This window comes from Megalopta genalis, chromosome 3, assembly GCF_051020955.1.
Source record: "Megalopta genalis isolate 19385.01 chromosome 3, iyMegGena1_principal, whole genome shotgun sequence".
NCBI classification, from domain to species: Eukaryota; Metazoa; Arthropoda; class Insecta; order Hymenoptera; family Halictidae; genus Megalopta; species Megalopta genalis.
Window position 1 is genome coordinate 21,720,587 of NC_135015.1, and position 14,603 is coordinate 21,735,189.

Here is a 14,603-nt window from a genome sequence, read left to right on the forward strand (position 1 = left end):
CGTCGCTGATGCGACGATTGCGGCGACGTTCCGCATCGGATATTATTAATGGAAACCAACACCGAGAGAAACGTCTCGCGACTCTCCCGCATTTCGAGCCGTCGCGAGACGATTTATTCCGCAAGAATTTCAATGCCGTTATTTTTCTATCGAATTCGACGAAATCAACGTTCTCTTCCACAAATTGCAAGACGCGGCGAGTTGCATGATACGTTACTCCATTTCTCGATCGTTCGAATACATGTTTGCTAAAGCAAAAGCAACTTTGTTTCGCTCGTTCGTTCGTTCCTTCGCTTCTGGCTGCAACCAATAAATTATTGTCGAAACGTACCAATACATTATTCAATGAGCGCACAAATATTCTGAACACTGCTGCACACGTGCTTCGATATCAATTGACTGTTCGCAAGAGGCCGTACATTTTCTTCGATAGGGACGAACGAACGATTACTCGCGAAGAGCGAATACGTCTGCCAGAACGGTACAGTAATGTCTCTCTAATCGATGCTCAGATTGTGCACAGAAATGGACAATCTAGGGAGGGGAGATACGATTATTTGCGGTTCATATTTATAGTCACGAATTGTCAACAACTATAAAAACGAGCTGCAAGGCTCGAATAATCGTATCTCCTCTTCCAAAATTGTCCATTTTTGTGCACAATCTCAGCGTCAGTTAGGGAGCGTCTGTACATCGAATTTACTACTTTGTTTCTGTACTTAAGGCGGCACGTGAGAAACTGCCGTCACCTGAGAATCACAGGGAACGCTTTTGCCTCGTGTTCCGTTCAACAGTACGCATTGAAAAATATCGAAGCCGCGTTATACATATGTACCGGGTTACGTCGTTCGAGAGTGATACACGACGAAGCAACTTTGAAGTGATCTTTCAAACGGACCTTCGTCGTTTCGCCAGAGTAGAAAACTCGACTGGATCGCTTCAAACTCCACTTTTACCATTCCCATCGGTAAAAAGGATTCGGATATATTTCCCCGTGTATCCGGATCGCGGTTCCGCACAGTGAAATCTGAATTGTTAAAAAAGACGATGTTCGGTTCGAAGGAACGACAAACAGCGTAAGCTCGATCGCGCCACCGTGCTGCAAATTTACGCGGTTGCCGGTGTTATAGAAGATAAAGACTTCTTCGCAAAGTGATATTGCCAGAGCTCGCATCACCGAGCAATTTCCACGGACGCTTATGACGATAAAGTAGCTAAGCCCGCGGATCCAATAAGGTCCTTAATTACGATCCAGTGGGAAACGAGCGCGTAAAGCGGCTCGGTCGCGAATGCTCCGCATAAAAGCTAACACTGCTCGTAAACTTCTGTTACAGCCCACATCGATCATATTCGCAAGATCGCTGGCATCGACCACGTGGGCATAGGAGCCGGCTACGACGGGATCAACCTGTAAGTGTTCGGATCTTCTCCCCGGTATCTGGAGCCTCCCGCGGAGTCCTCCGCCGCGATCCCGACCGGATTATCCGGGCAGCTTATAAAAATATGCTCGCACGGCTCGCCTCGCCTCGCCTCGCCGCGCCTCGCGATAAATTCCGACACGCGCGAGCGCTCGCAAACAAGCGAGCCCGGGCTTTAACTAACGCACGGTGAATTAGTGCCGTGAAAAAGGAGCGGAACGGTGTAATTCCTCGGACGCCTTTTCTCTTTTCGCTATAGCGGGCAACGCGCGATTTACGAGGTCCGCCGTGCAACAACCATAAAGCATGCGTTCGCCCTGCCCCCCTGCCGTTTTTTACGGTCGCTCGAAGCGTTGACCAGCGCCCCATAAAAACGTAATACGACGGAAGTAAAAGGTGCGACGGGACGGGCTTGCTCAGCGAGCAGCCAGCCAGTCCTTAACTGCCGGCGCGGCGAGATGCGACGAGATGCGGCCTCTTCTTTGAGGAGATTGCGCGGCCGCTGCCAGTCACGAGTCACGATCCTCTTTCGCGAGAGCTGTTCCCCGATCAATTTATTCCCGCGCCTCGCGTTCCACGAGCAACCCCGTCGAAAGGTGACCCGGCTGTCTCCTCGCTTACAGCCACCGTCGTCTCGTTTTATATTGGCCGCCGGATGGGACTGCATTTAAGCAAAATGCACCGTTTTCCTCGTATTCCAAACGAGAGCATTTCATTCGCCTCTTCGACTTACTTCGTTGAGATCGTTGTTGGCCCCTCGTACCTACTCTTCCCGAATTGTCCATTTTTGTTTAAACCTTAGCGCTCCGCGCGTTTCTCGAGTACCACCTACCAGCAACTCCGGCACATTTTTGAAGCGAAACGCATGAAACAAAGGAAGTCTTACTTTGAGCGGAAAAGATTACACGTCCTTGCGAAAGCAAGGATTATTATTTTATTTATTTTATGTTGCCAAGTATAAAAATGGGCAAAAAATGTTTGAATCGCAATGGTGCACACGCCAAGCACGTTTTCGCTACAAATAACAATTGCCAACGTCGACGAAAACGTAGCATCTTCGGTGTAATCGTGCTAAAAACCTTGGGCCCCGCAGCAGAGCCTTCGGATTTACGGAACAAATGACGGTTGTCTCCACAGCGGAGCCAACGGAGCGCCAAGGGTTAAAAGCCGAAGGAAAATTAGGGAATATTTACCGTATTTCACCGATGCAGAATTTCAGGATACGGAACGGTCGAACGGTACTTTTATGTCCACGAACTTCCAAAGTTCCCGTAATTCTCGAAAATGATTCGGCAGTCCCTTTCTCGGTCCCTTGTCGGGTTTCGCGCATAGTGGAACGACGAAAGGCGCGCGTAGGAGGAAAGGTCGCGATAGCAAGTTGGGCAACGCGCGATGCGACGAGAGTTACGTCAAAGGCGTGCCGCGAGGCGAAGAAACTGTTGGCCCGCTCACACGTAGAATTTACAGCTCCGGGAACTTTCGGGAAGTGTAACAAATTCGAGCGCGCGCGCGCGCGCGGGGGGTTGGCTACCACCTGCGAGGGTTATTAATATGCGATGAAACGGGAGTCTGCGTGGGGTTAAATACTGGGAGAACCTCGGGCACCGTGCTCCGCGAGGTAATTTGTAACGTCAACGGTTTGATAGAAAGTAGCCTTCCGAGCAGCACCCTTCGAGCATGAATCCTGATAAAATCACCGACAACGAGCTTCCTTCGTTACAACAAAGGGATATACGAAGAGTTCTCTCTTTAAATAATGATCGGGATGTACGGCGGACAGATTGGTAAAACTTGTGGAACTTACTTATGGCGACTAGAAGTCTGCGGAGAAGATCAGCGACGAGGAACTGGAAGAAATTGTGTGCCACGGGAACTCGCATCGTGGTTTAATCATTTCGTTTCAGCGTTAGTTTGCGTCGGGCTGAACTCGATTCGTCATTCAACAAAAAGTACCGAAGAATGATACGCGATTTCGTGTTCGCTTCGCGTACGAATCGTTCTCGCGATTTCCTAGGAATTTCGCGAAAGGTCTCGCGTGTGCAATAGCCGGGCATCGGTAAGAAAGCCCGAGAATCCAAACAGGGACGCCACCACCGGTGGGAACGTGTGGAAAGAAAAACGCGTTCGGCTCTAAATTCCGCGTTAACTTCGCCGCTGTTCCGATTTAAATCCCATCGGAACCGATTGTGTACCATAAACCAACGAGCAGAAAATCCCCCGAAAGCAAATTCACCGGGTCCGCGCGGTTCTGCTCGATTTATGCCGCGCCCCTCCCTCTCCCGTTCGTGTCTTCGCGCTCTGTTTTCGACGATAAAAAAAATATTTATTAAAATAGAATCGCCGATCGAACCGAGCACGAGGTAGGAGGAATCGAACGAACGGACGAGCCGAGCCGAGCCGCTCGACCACGGTCGGTCCCTGTTTGCGAAACGGCGACACGTTACACCTGCCCGGGGCTGAAATCGGAGCGGACGCCATTAAGCCGGCCCGCGAAAAAAGGTGCGAGCTGCAAAGGAAAAAAAGATCGCCGACAGCAGCTGCTAAAAAGTTGTCGGGTTTTTCGAAGCCGCGCGAAAAACACGCGTGGGCGTGGCGACCGGTGGAGCAGGGGGTGCAAAAGGCCGGCGGGAACGAGGGGCTCGAAAACAACGCGTACGCAACGAACCGCGCATTTGCACGTCGACCGATAAAAAGGTGAACGAGAAGAAAAGGGCGCCGCGACGGCTCCGGATTTTTATGGGAAATCGAAGCGCTATCGGACGCTGGCGAAACGGGCCCGATTATAATTATTAGCCGGCCGGAGATATTTCTTTCTCGTGGCAAAAAGGACCGTTGCGACCGGCGCGCGAAAGTATTCCAATGATCGCGTGCCTATTCCGTTTATTCGTTCGAATAAAATTCCCCCGCCGTAATTATATCTGTCCGAAACGATGTATGATCTAATGGGAACCTTACAGGACCAATTATCTATTCGCAGAAAAATGTCCTGCGAATTATGTGGTCTCGAATAATCAGATAGTTGCAATGATTAGAACTTCTTCGATCGCAATTATTTCTAAGAAGAAATTATTTATCGTGTAATTATTTATATTTATTGTGCGTTAACATCTATTCGAATGTTCAAATATCGATGACAAGAGGATAGAATTTGATCGATGCTTAAAGGAACGGTACAACATTCATATCGAACAGCTTATTATTAGAAATCTCTGCCACGAGTCTGACTCGTTAAAGCACGGCAAAGGGTCGATAAGTAGAAGCATATCGATAGATAGACTCTATCAATTATAGAAATGTTTTAAAGAGACGAGTCAATGGTGTCACAACTTGATAAAGGCACGGCATTCGAAGTGGAAAATCTTGGACAAGTGAAACCTTGCGAACACAGAATTTCTGCAAGTATTCGCACTCGACCGGCGACCATTCTAAAAATAATTACGCGAAAGAGTTTGCAGAGAACAAAAGGCTCGAGAGAAGCGTGCAAAAAGGTGTTAAGAATTGGCAGTGCACTCGGTGCGACCGTCGAGTGTTATGCACTCGAGCCAGAAAGCACACGCAGCGTTCCATGGCAAACGTTTACGGGCCGATGCTGGATCTCAATGACAAATGCACCGGCCGCGGCCAAATACTTTCGTTTCGCGCGGTGCGGCGCGACGCGGCGCGGTGCGGCGGGGCGGCGGGGCGGCGCCTTTGATCTCGCTTTCAAATTCGTATAATTAGTAATCGCACTTTCCCTTTGCCCTCGGGTGCCACGACCACGACCGGCCTTTGACCGTTCGGGCGCGAATTAAAAAATTCGCGCGTCGGCTTCCGCGGCAATTGTTCCGACTCGGCTCGGCTCGGCTCCGCTCGGCTCGGCCACGGGAGAAACAGAGCGGGCCGTGATAGCACTTCCAGCGACGGGGAATCTGGGAAAGTTCGCATCGGAATGAAAACAATGTCCGATTTCTGGCGGTCCCCGGACGTCCGCGACAACGCGGACAGCTCGTAATAGCGAGGGGCCGAAATTAAAATCGTCTCCGGGCTGGAGGAACCCGTGGAATTTCGTCGGCGAATGTCCGGCTGCCGGTGAAACTGTCGAGGAACGTTTTCCAGCGGAGCCACTCGAGGAAGCCGGTCGAAAACGCCTGCCGCATGCCGGGTGCAACACGATGGGAAAAAATTGAACGCATCCGGCAATCGGCGAAGATAAATGCGCGCGGATACCGCCGCGATTCGCCGCGCCGCGCCGCGGCTCGGGCAATGATCGATCAATTAACAGACGGAACAATTTATCTTCCGCGCATTTTCCATCCGTCACCGGTGCTCAACAGGAAAAAGAACGTCATTAACCGAACCGGAAAATCGGGACATTCGGCAACAATGAACCGTGAAATTTCAACGACCGCCGGCAGTCGGCGCGTTAAAAACTTCCACCGGGGGCCGTCGCGCCGTTACGAACCGCCGATCTAAATGCACAGAATTTAGAGAGGCCGATTTTACTTTATTCGTCGATCGATGCGCTCTCGCGAGGGACGCTATCCGGGTGATTTTATACTTCGGAAAATGGGATACGATGAGCGTAACTTTTTCATCGGACATGGGAAACGATCGTTCGCTCGGGAAAAGCGTTCATTAGCGCCAGCTATTTAGGAACGCGTCCAAAAAGTAAAAGTCATTTCTCGGCTAGCCGTCGATAAAAATGATCGGTCGCTTTTTTGGGATAACGTTTGTTCGGCCCGACCGATGGTTCGGCGTACCGTCGCGAGGCATCGTTCGCTCATCGAACGAAAATCGGTCGCGGAACGAACGATCGCGACATTCGATATCGCGAAACCAATTTACTTTTTTAATGCTGAGCAAACACGTCTATCTCCTTAGGAAGAAAGTCGCGTCGCCGGGGGAGCGTTGCGGGGAAACTAATTTTAAACAAATATTCGCCGACGAAACCGCGGACGTTTTATCCCGATATTTGAATAACCGATTTCCGCGTCGAGTAATCCTCTGCCGCGGGCGGTCGCCGAAAAAGAGAAGGGACGAGACCCGGCTCGCATTTAATTATATCCACGCGAAAGAAATGGGTCGAGTCGAAATATTCGCGGACGAAACAGGGGCTCCGCTGGAACGGATTTAGCCGAAGTCGATATTACACGTGGGAACGCGATCGCGTTATCCGGCGAGCGCTTCGGCGCGTCGAAATTCGTACGAACAGAACCCTTTGGCCCCCGGCAAGACCGAACTGTTTGCCGTCGTCGTTACGTTTCCATCGGAATTTTCGTTTTGGATGGACAAAAATTTGCCGGAACGCTGTAACGAGACTCGCTTCTTCCAATCGAGTACAATGGATCGGAGCGTGGAAACGATCTTCACAGCGTCTCTCGAGAGACCTCGAAGAAGCAATTGTCAATCTTCGTTCCAGACTTCGAGCTGCTAGATTCTTCGTATTCGCAAAAATTGCTCCCGCAACGCGCGATCTCGATGCGCCGTTTATTCAACCGCGCCGCGCTGCCGCCATGAAATTATTCTGAATTCTCAATGCGCCTATTAGTCGAAAGCAAAAGGAACATTTTAATAACATCTTTTTTACCTGGAACAGCGTTTCACGGCGGGAGCGGTGGCACGAAGTGGCTCTCGGTTTTGCATAAATCGCCGACATTATTTCGCGGCGCTCGTTTAAACAAGCCACCGGATCGACTTTTTATTCCTGCTTTGCTCGAAGATTTATATTCAAGAATAAAAAGAAAAGGTAGGAAAATAAAGAGAGCGAGGTGAAGGAAAAAGAGTTCGGATGCGAGTTCCCTTAAAGCCCGCTCACTATTTTCGATCTACGTCCCGGACCCGTACATTTTTATGGAAATTCCGTATTACGGTTTTTTTATACCGCTCTCCTCGGTTCGGCTGGCTCGAATCGCTATAAATCACTGTCAAGTACCCGCATCGAGTACCTCGGCGAGCGAGAGGTCATCCCGGATCCGGCGAGAGAGACCGAGACACCGAGACCCGATCCCATCGATACTCGGCGAAAACCTAAGGAGAGAGAGAGAGAGGAAGAGAGAGAGGAAAAAGGCATCGCGAGCCTCGGGCTGCTGGAAATGCGAGTTCCATGTAGACCAAGAACCTTCGCCGTGCCGTCGACGACCGATCGGCCAACTACAAGCAACGAACTTCCGGATGCAATTAAAATTCATCCGACGCCGGAGACCCGGTAACGAGAATGTCGAGCTCGCGGTCAACCTCCGAGCAATCGTTAGTCTAATGGCGTAATTAGCCGGGCCTGCGCGAGCACTCGCGGTTTTGCGCGCCGAAGCCGACCGGACGACTGCGAACGTTCAAGATCTCCCTTCTCCAGACGGCTCGAGGTAATAAACGCTTCGTTAACGATCAATCGTCGTTCATCGCCGAGATTTCTTCTGGGAACGTCGCGTCCAAAACGTTTCACGAACTCTATCGCGTCACCAGAGCCGCAAAATGGTTGCCGAACCGGCACGCGTCAAAATTACACAAAATTGAAACAACTATTTGATTGATCTGATGTTAATATTTTAGGCGTTCTCGCGTCTTCCGAGCTCTGCAGAAGGTTTCCTTAATATGTCACTATAGACATTACCTTGTAAACAAATCAGCTTGCAAACAAAAGTGAACAATTTGGGAAGAGGAGATACGATTATTCGAGCCTCGTGGTTCATTTTTATAGTTGCCGATTGTTACCAATTATAAAAACGAGGCGCAAGGTGCAAGGTGCAATAATCATATCGCGTGTTCATTCTTGATTACAAGCTGAAGGAAAATTATGGAGAATTTACTGCAGACAGGAATTGTCGAAGCGATAAAGAGATATTCCCAAATATGAAGAAAACATTTCTCGTCGACGCGAGATCGGACCCACCGGAAAATCCAGGGTGCATCGCGAAGAGAGTGTCCTGCCACACCTGTCCCACATTGGAAAAGTGCAACCTACATTCGATTCCCCGATGATCGACCGACGCGCCGCACAGGGAGCGCGCAAAAAGGCCGAGAACGATACCGGGACAAGCCTCGGAGCTTTCGAAAGTATCGGCGAGCTTCCATTTCCCGTCTACACCGCATCGATGGAAGATAAACGCCGCGGAAGTGGCGATAATTACCATAAATTATCCTGGCCGATGATCTCGCGATCGACGCGATCAGCCACGACGCGACGCGTCGCGACGCCGCGCGACGAAAACCGCTGGAAACCGTCGATCCCCGTTCCGTTTCTTCTCGGCCCCTTTTCTCGCGTTTCCTCCGCGTATCGATCCTCGTTTCTTCGAGCGGACTTTTTTCTCCTCCCTCGCCGCCTTTCATTCCCGCCTATAAATCACCGTCAACGGTGCTGGACGGGATGTGTCTTCGCCTGGGAATCGGATTTTCGGTTTTCGATGGGAGTCGCGCTCGTAGACGTTCCACGAAAGATGGCGGCGATTCGGTGCCGGTGCCAAAGTGCCCTGGAAACCCGTTCTTTTTTTCTGGCCGAAACGATGTCGGCTTTGTATCAAGCTTTAAGGTTATTTATTATATACACATACTATTGGGTTGGGGAATAAGTTCGCAGCGTTTTTATCAAAGACGACTTTCTTCGTTGTTTTCGTTAAGCTCGCGAGGCACCCAGGCTCCCAATTTTTCGGCAAACTCCATTGAACGAAGGTGATCGAGAATCGTTTTATGTTCGCAGTTTATTTTTTCGGCCAATTCGCGACTCGTTTGGTGACCGTCCTCCTTCAAAAGTGCTTCGAGACGCTCTTCGTCGAATTCGGAAGGTCTTCCGCCGCGGGGCGTGTCGTCGACGTCAAAATCGCAATTTTTGAACTTCGCAAACCATTTCGGTGCTGTAGACTCGCCTATGACTCCCCTTCTCCGCATACGTTGCAAATGTCCCGGGCTGCTTCCGCAGCTTTTTGGGCTCGTTGAAAAGCGAAGAAGAGAAGGTGTCGAAAATGTTGCTTTTTACCTCCTGGATATTCCATTTCTAAGCCTCAAAAGTAATGAAAAATTAAATTATTCGAAAAGATGATTAGCACAGTTTCGTAGAGCATTCTATCGTATGAATATTATACACTTTGTCGAACTATTCCCCAACCTAATATGAGTCGTTTATTTTGAAAGTGGCATAAGTCACTTTTCCAAAAAAATCGAGTTAATGATAACACTAATTACAATTGAACGGTATCTTTTCATTTAAAAAAAGAAAAAAAGAAGAAAAAGTGACTTATGCCACTTTCAAAATAAACGGCTCATATATATAGTCGTTCGTTGAATTCGTCTCGATATCAGCTAGAACATCGTCGACACAAAAATGTGCGTCAACGTTTCAAAAATCGGACGCATAATTTTCGAAAGCGGTCGATATTTGTTGGACCTCGAAACGCGTGACATTCGATCGAAACGCGAAACTTCGAGAATTAAATGTCGGCCAGGATAAACGGATTTCCGGGCCGGTGTGCAGCATTCGGTTCACGGGGAGCGAAAGTCTTCGACATTCCCGTGTCAGGGATTCGTCCCGTGTTTTCGCCGCGGACTTATCCGTGTTCCCGGAGCTCTCCCCCGGGTCCGATGACAATCCGCGGGAAAACGAAGCGTCGGAAATGCCGGCTGAACCGGAAATGCCGCGAATTGGGAACTGCTCTCGGGAACGCGCCGCGCCGGACCCACGGCAACTTGGTCGACGGCTAGGTTCGAACGCCGCCGATAAATCTGCTCGGCCCAATTTTACGCCGGCAATATTTTATCACGCGCCATATCCCTCGGACTTGGTCGTCGCGGTCGTTTTCACCGATCGCGCGCGGACCGCGTAATTGTTACTCGGTCCCGCGCGGATTCGCCCGCGCCGGAAGAAGCCCGGAACAGGAGCAGAATTTCCAGATCCAGCGAATTTCATCCGCGCGATACTCGTTTTCGGGCGGTTTCGACCGAGGCCGGCGATTGCTTCGCAGCGGAACGCTCGGAGTTGTTACGGGAAACCGTCGGCGTACACGGCGGTGGCCCGTGAAACTTTTTATTCCACACATTTTCGTTTCTTATTCGATCCGCCGAGAATTCGGAGGGAACAAGTTTCTCGGAATCAACATTTTTACACCGCAAATTTTGCATAACGCGAAGGAGAAGTCTTTTTCCGAATTTCAAATGAATCGGCTGAAGAATGCGAGAATTATGTGCAATACCCGAGAGAGGTCTGTCTACGGAAGACGTTTAGCGAAACAGCTAGAAAAAGTTCCCGATATATATGCTTCCGTCTTCTCGAAAGAAAAATCTCGTGTCCAGGTATTATCTCAAATTCCTAAAGTCAATTGTATCGAAAAATAAACGAGAGAGTTATAAATATCGAAATATACGTTGCACGTAAATTGCAGTAAAAATCGAAACACGATGATGAAGTAAGAAATTTTTTTGGCAAAAGGTTTGCAAGGGGTCTGTTGACCCGATTGTCGATCGACGACGATTATCTAAACGAATCTGCGAACGATCTTGAGGATCGCCGACCGTGTAGCCGTAAAAAGGCATGGTTGTTCGAGGATAAGAGCGAGCCCCATCGATCGGCCGCAAATAAATGGCCCGGCGTTGAAGTCGACGCGACGCCTATGCGACGGGAGCTGGTCGCGCAGGTATCGCGATGCAGACGAGTGCATCGCGGCGGTGCGACGCAGCCGGATATTCACGGCGAATTAGAGGAATGACGGTCGAGTTGAGCGTTAAAAGGGATCAGTCTGAATTTCGACGTTCTCATTACGCGCGTCATAACGAGCGTCAGAGACGCGGAACCGTCGACAACGAGCGTTGCAGAACCGTTGAAAGCTACCTGCTGACAATGTCGGGCCAACAAGAGCGGTTAGAGACTTATTCATGGCGCGTCATATCGCGGCTGAAACTGGCAGTTATGCAGCTGTATACTGCGAGCAGAGATCGACCGTCGCGTCGCGTCGCCTCGCGTCGCCTCGCGTCGCGTCGACGGTCACGAGCGTTGTTTCAATCTCGGGAATTTCCAAATCGAGTGTATCCGTCGTTAACGCGCGACGACTGCGAGAGCCGGGGCCACATCGTCGCGCGCGCGTTTCCTACGTTCTCGTCTCTCGAACGTTATCACTCTGTGCAGTTGCATGCTGTCGATAATGCACTCGCTGACCAATGTCGCCGCGTCGAATGCTTCGTTATCGGCTTCGGAGATTCTTTCGCAGGACCAACTTTTCGTTCGGCGATGCTCTCGGTCGTCTCGCTTAGGAAATTCGGTAATCCGCCGACGACTCGTAAAATTGGCATAATTCGAATCGAACGGAAATCGGCGCAGACGCGGCGTTGTTTCCGCGAATATCGCGATATCATACGTCGAATTTAGCGGCGTCGCAAGCTCCGCTTTGCTCCGTCGCGACGATATTGACCCTCGAGCGGAAATTAGACCGTCTACTGTAACGATCGATATAATATTTATAATTTAACAAATGTATTACGAGTCGCGTTCGTTTGCAACGTCTCCGGGTTGCTTCGGTATTTATTCGCGCGTTCCATCGATTTCGGTCGCGTTACGTTCGTCGTTGTCGCGATTCTGTCGGTGATCGATTGTGCGCGAAGTCGACCGATGGTATTCGAACGTTTCGATCGATTCGTAGGCGCGTTCGATGTACCGTCTTGGTCGAATTTTCATCTAATATTCCAGCATTTCGCGCGCGCTCGATACGAAATATTTGATCCGTGAACGACGCCGGCGAAACAAACGAACGTGTTTAATTTTCATAAGCCGAGCAAATATTTGGCCGTCCTCTGTTTCAACGTATCGCGGAGCACCGTGGCAACGTCTCTCCGATGCCATTATAATTTCATTTACCTACGAAAACAGGAAATCGCGAATAAAATTCTCTATTTGCGCGCCAAGCGAAACGTTCTCCTCTCGGATCGTTGCGACCCGCGTACCTCTAAAATATGAAATTACGAGTGGGACAAGAATTTCTGAAGCAAAACTGGGCGCAAAGTCTCTCGGGGAATCTTTTATGTAACGGTTCCCGAGGACCGTGCCGCGAGAACGTGCAGCGTAGCGAAAGATCGAATCAATCGACCCGCCGCGTCGCGTCGCGCCGCGCCAGATTCGAGACCGAGTCTGGCCGGTCTTAATTGCGTTGCAATAATCGCGAATAAAAATAGCCGGAACCGTTAATTCTCATTATCTCCTCGGTTATCCGTGCTCGGCCGGCGGGGTTGTTAAAAACGGGCTAGGCGGAAGAGAGAGAGAGAGAGAGAGAGAGAGAGAGAGAGAGAGAGAGAAGGGTGAGAGGGAGCTCGACCTCGTGGCACATTTATCCGTTGAGATCGCGCGGGTCGTCCGGGTCCGTTGAAGTTGAAAGGCGAAGTCGCATTCTGACGTCTCCCGCTCGCTGACGCGGCGCGGCGCGGCGCCGATCTCGCAGAATAGAGGCTCGCGCTACTCGCCCGGTAGCTCGCTATGCTATAGTAATTAAAGTAATGAGGGATAAACCGCCCGAGGAGACTCATAATTTATCCGCGACTGCTCTTCCCGACAAGGTCGTCATTGTAGGCCGACTTCGCGTCCGCGTCCGCGTCCGTGCGCCGCGCCGGCCACGGTTTCTCTCGAATAGAAAAATCGTGGCGACCGTGCCGGCCTTTCTCGACGATTCCCCCGACCCGTTCGTGCTCGCGCCAACTATAAATCTCCTTATTGTTGCCGTCGTCCTATTAATCTTCGTTGCGTCGCAGGAAACTGAGGAATATTCGAACCGACGAGTATAAAAGCGGCACAGCCGCCGAGTGCCGATATTAGCTCTATCCCGTAAATTAACGATACACGCGCGCGAAACAACGCGGAGATATATTAAATAATTGGAGAACGACGAAACGACGGATCTTTCGCAATTGAAAATGAATACCACCTACGGAACGCTCGGTAAACGAAATCGTAATTTACCCACACATTTGGACCGTGCACAAATTTGTAGAGTAGAAGAGACTCCCGTACCATTTTCGTTGGATGAAAATTTTTAATCAACACAAATTATCCTTTTTATTCCGGTTTTTCCTAGACGCTCTATTCAAATAGGAATTTCCGCGAAGACCTGCATTAATTTCATTGTACGGAACTTTGGAGAGATATTACGTTATGCGGAGGAAATTAAAAGAATATTTAAAACAGAGTATAATGATGGCGCGTTATCGGTTGATGAAAATAAAGGATGGGATACGGCCAGCAGGATGGCAATATAATTATTATAATCATATTAACTTCGTTGTCGAGTGTAATCAGATCGATGATAAATCTCTATTGTTATTACCGTTATTATTATCATCGTTATCGTTCGGTTATATCGAAGAAAATGTTGTTTAAAATATCGAATACAATCATGATACGGTGCGAATAGGTCCACCTAACTCGACGAGCAAAAGATAATAGACATCGATCCTATCGAACGATTACATTGCTGCATAATTAGGAGCAAGGAAATATCACGGTTGCATTCGAAAGAAGATGAAAAGGTTAATCAAGCTCTGTCGTCGAAAGCTTCCAAAATAATCAAATCTGCAGCGCAGATACGAAACGTGGGTAGAGACGAGGAGGTCGTAGAGAAATGAACGTGGAATAAGAAGCCGCGTGCTCCCGATGTCGGATAAAAGAGATGCGTTCAATAGGCGAGGAGGTAGTAATCCTTGAACGCGCCGCGCGGAATAATAGAAAGCAGGAAGGCGAGCAAGAAAACGCGGGCTGAAAATTGTGTAGAAGCGGGTTCGCAAGAAAATGACACGTTAAAAAGCGCCGGACGCCGGCATGTGTAATTTCTGTCGGTCGGTGGCGGCGGTCCGTTGAAGGAACTCGACCGAAGAATAAGCGGAATGTCATTAAATTCTTTCGCGAATGGATTTTTGTGCATGTCAACGTTCCACCCTCGATTTTCTCGTGCGTCGCGGACGAAAAGCTCGCCGCGCGGCGGAAAAAGTTGCGACGAGCGAACGCGGACAGACGCGCGCGCGCACGCTCGCTCGCTCGCGCGCACACCAAAAAGCGTGAACGTTGAGTAACGAAGGTCCCCAAAGAAGATTATTCGTCCGCGACCGACGCGACGTATAATAGATTAAATTTCCCGCGAAGAATTACGCGCTGCGCCGGCGAAATTGCACGGCGGACGCAGGACCCGCGGGGGCTCATCGAATGCTTTCGAGCAGCTTTTTTAATCGAATTCCGGCCGTCGCGCCGGT

The 14,603-nt window shown here is 49.9% G+C and overlaps 1 protein-coding gene across 2 annotated transcripts in view; it reads left to right on the forward strand.

Annotated features, from left to right (window-relative positions):
- LOC117218953 (dipeptidase 1) overlaps positions 1-14,603 on the forward strand; it is a 124,221-nt gene that overhangs the window by 99,550 nt on the left and 10,068 nt on the right. For both annotated transcript variants that reach the window (XM_033467719.2, XM_033467718.2), the window contains exon 9: positions 1,335-1,410. In XM_033467719.2, coding sequence (XP_033323610.1) covers positions 1,335-1,410 — 76 coding nt within the window. The remainder of the gene's footprint in view (positions 1-1,334; positions 1,411-14,603) is intronic.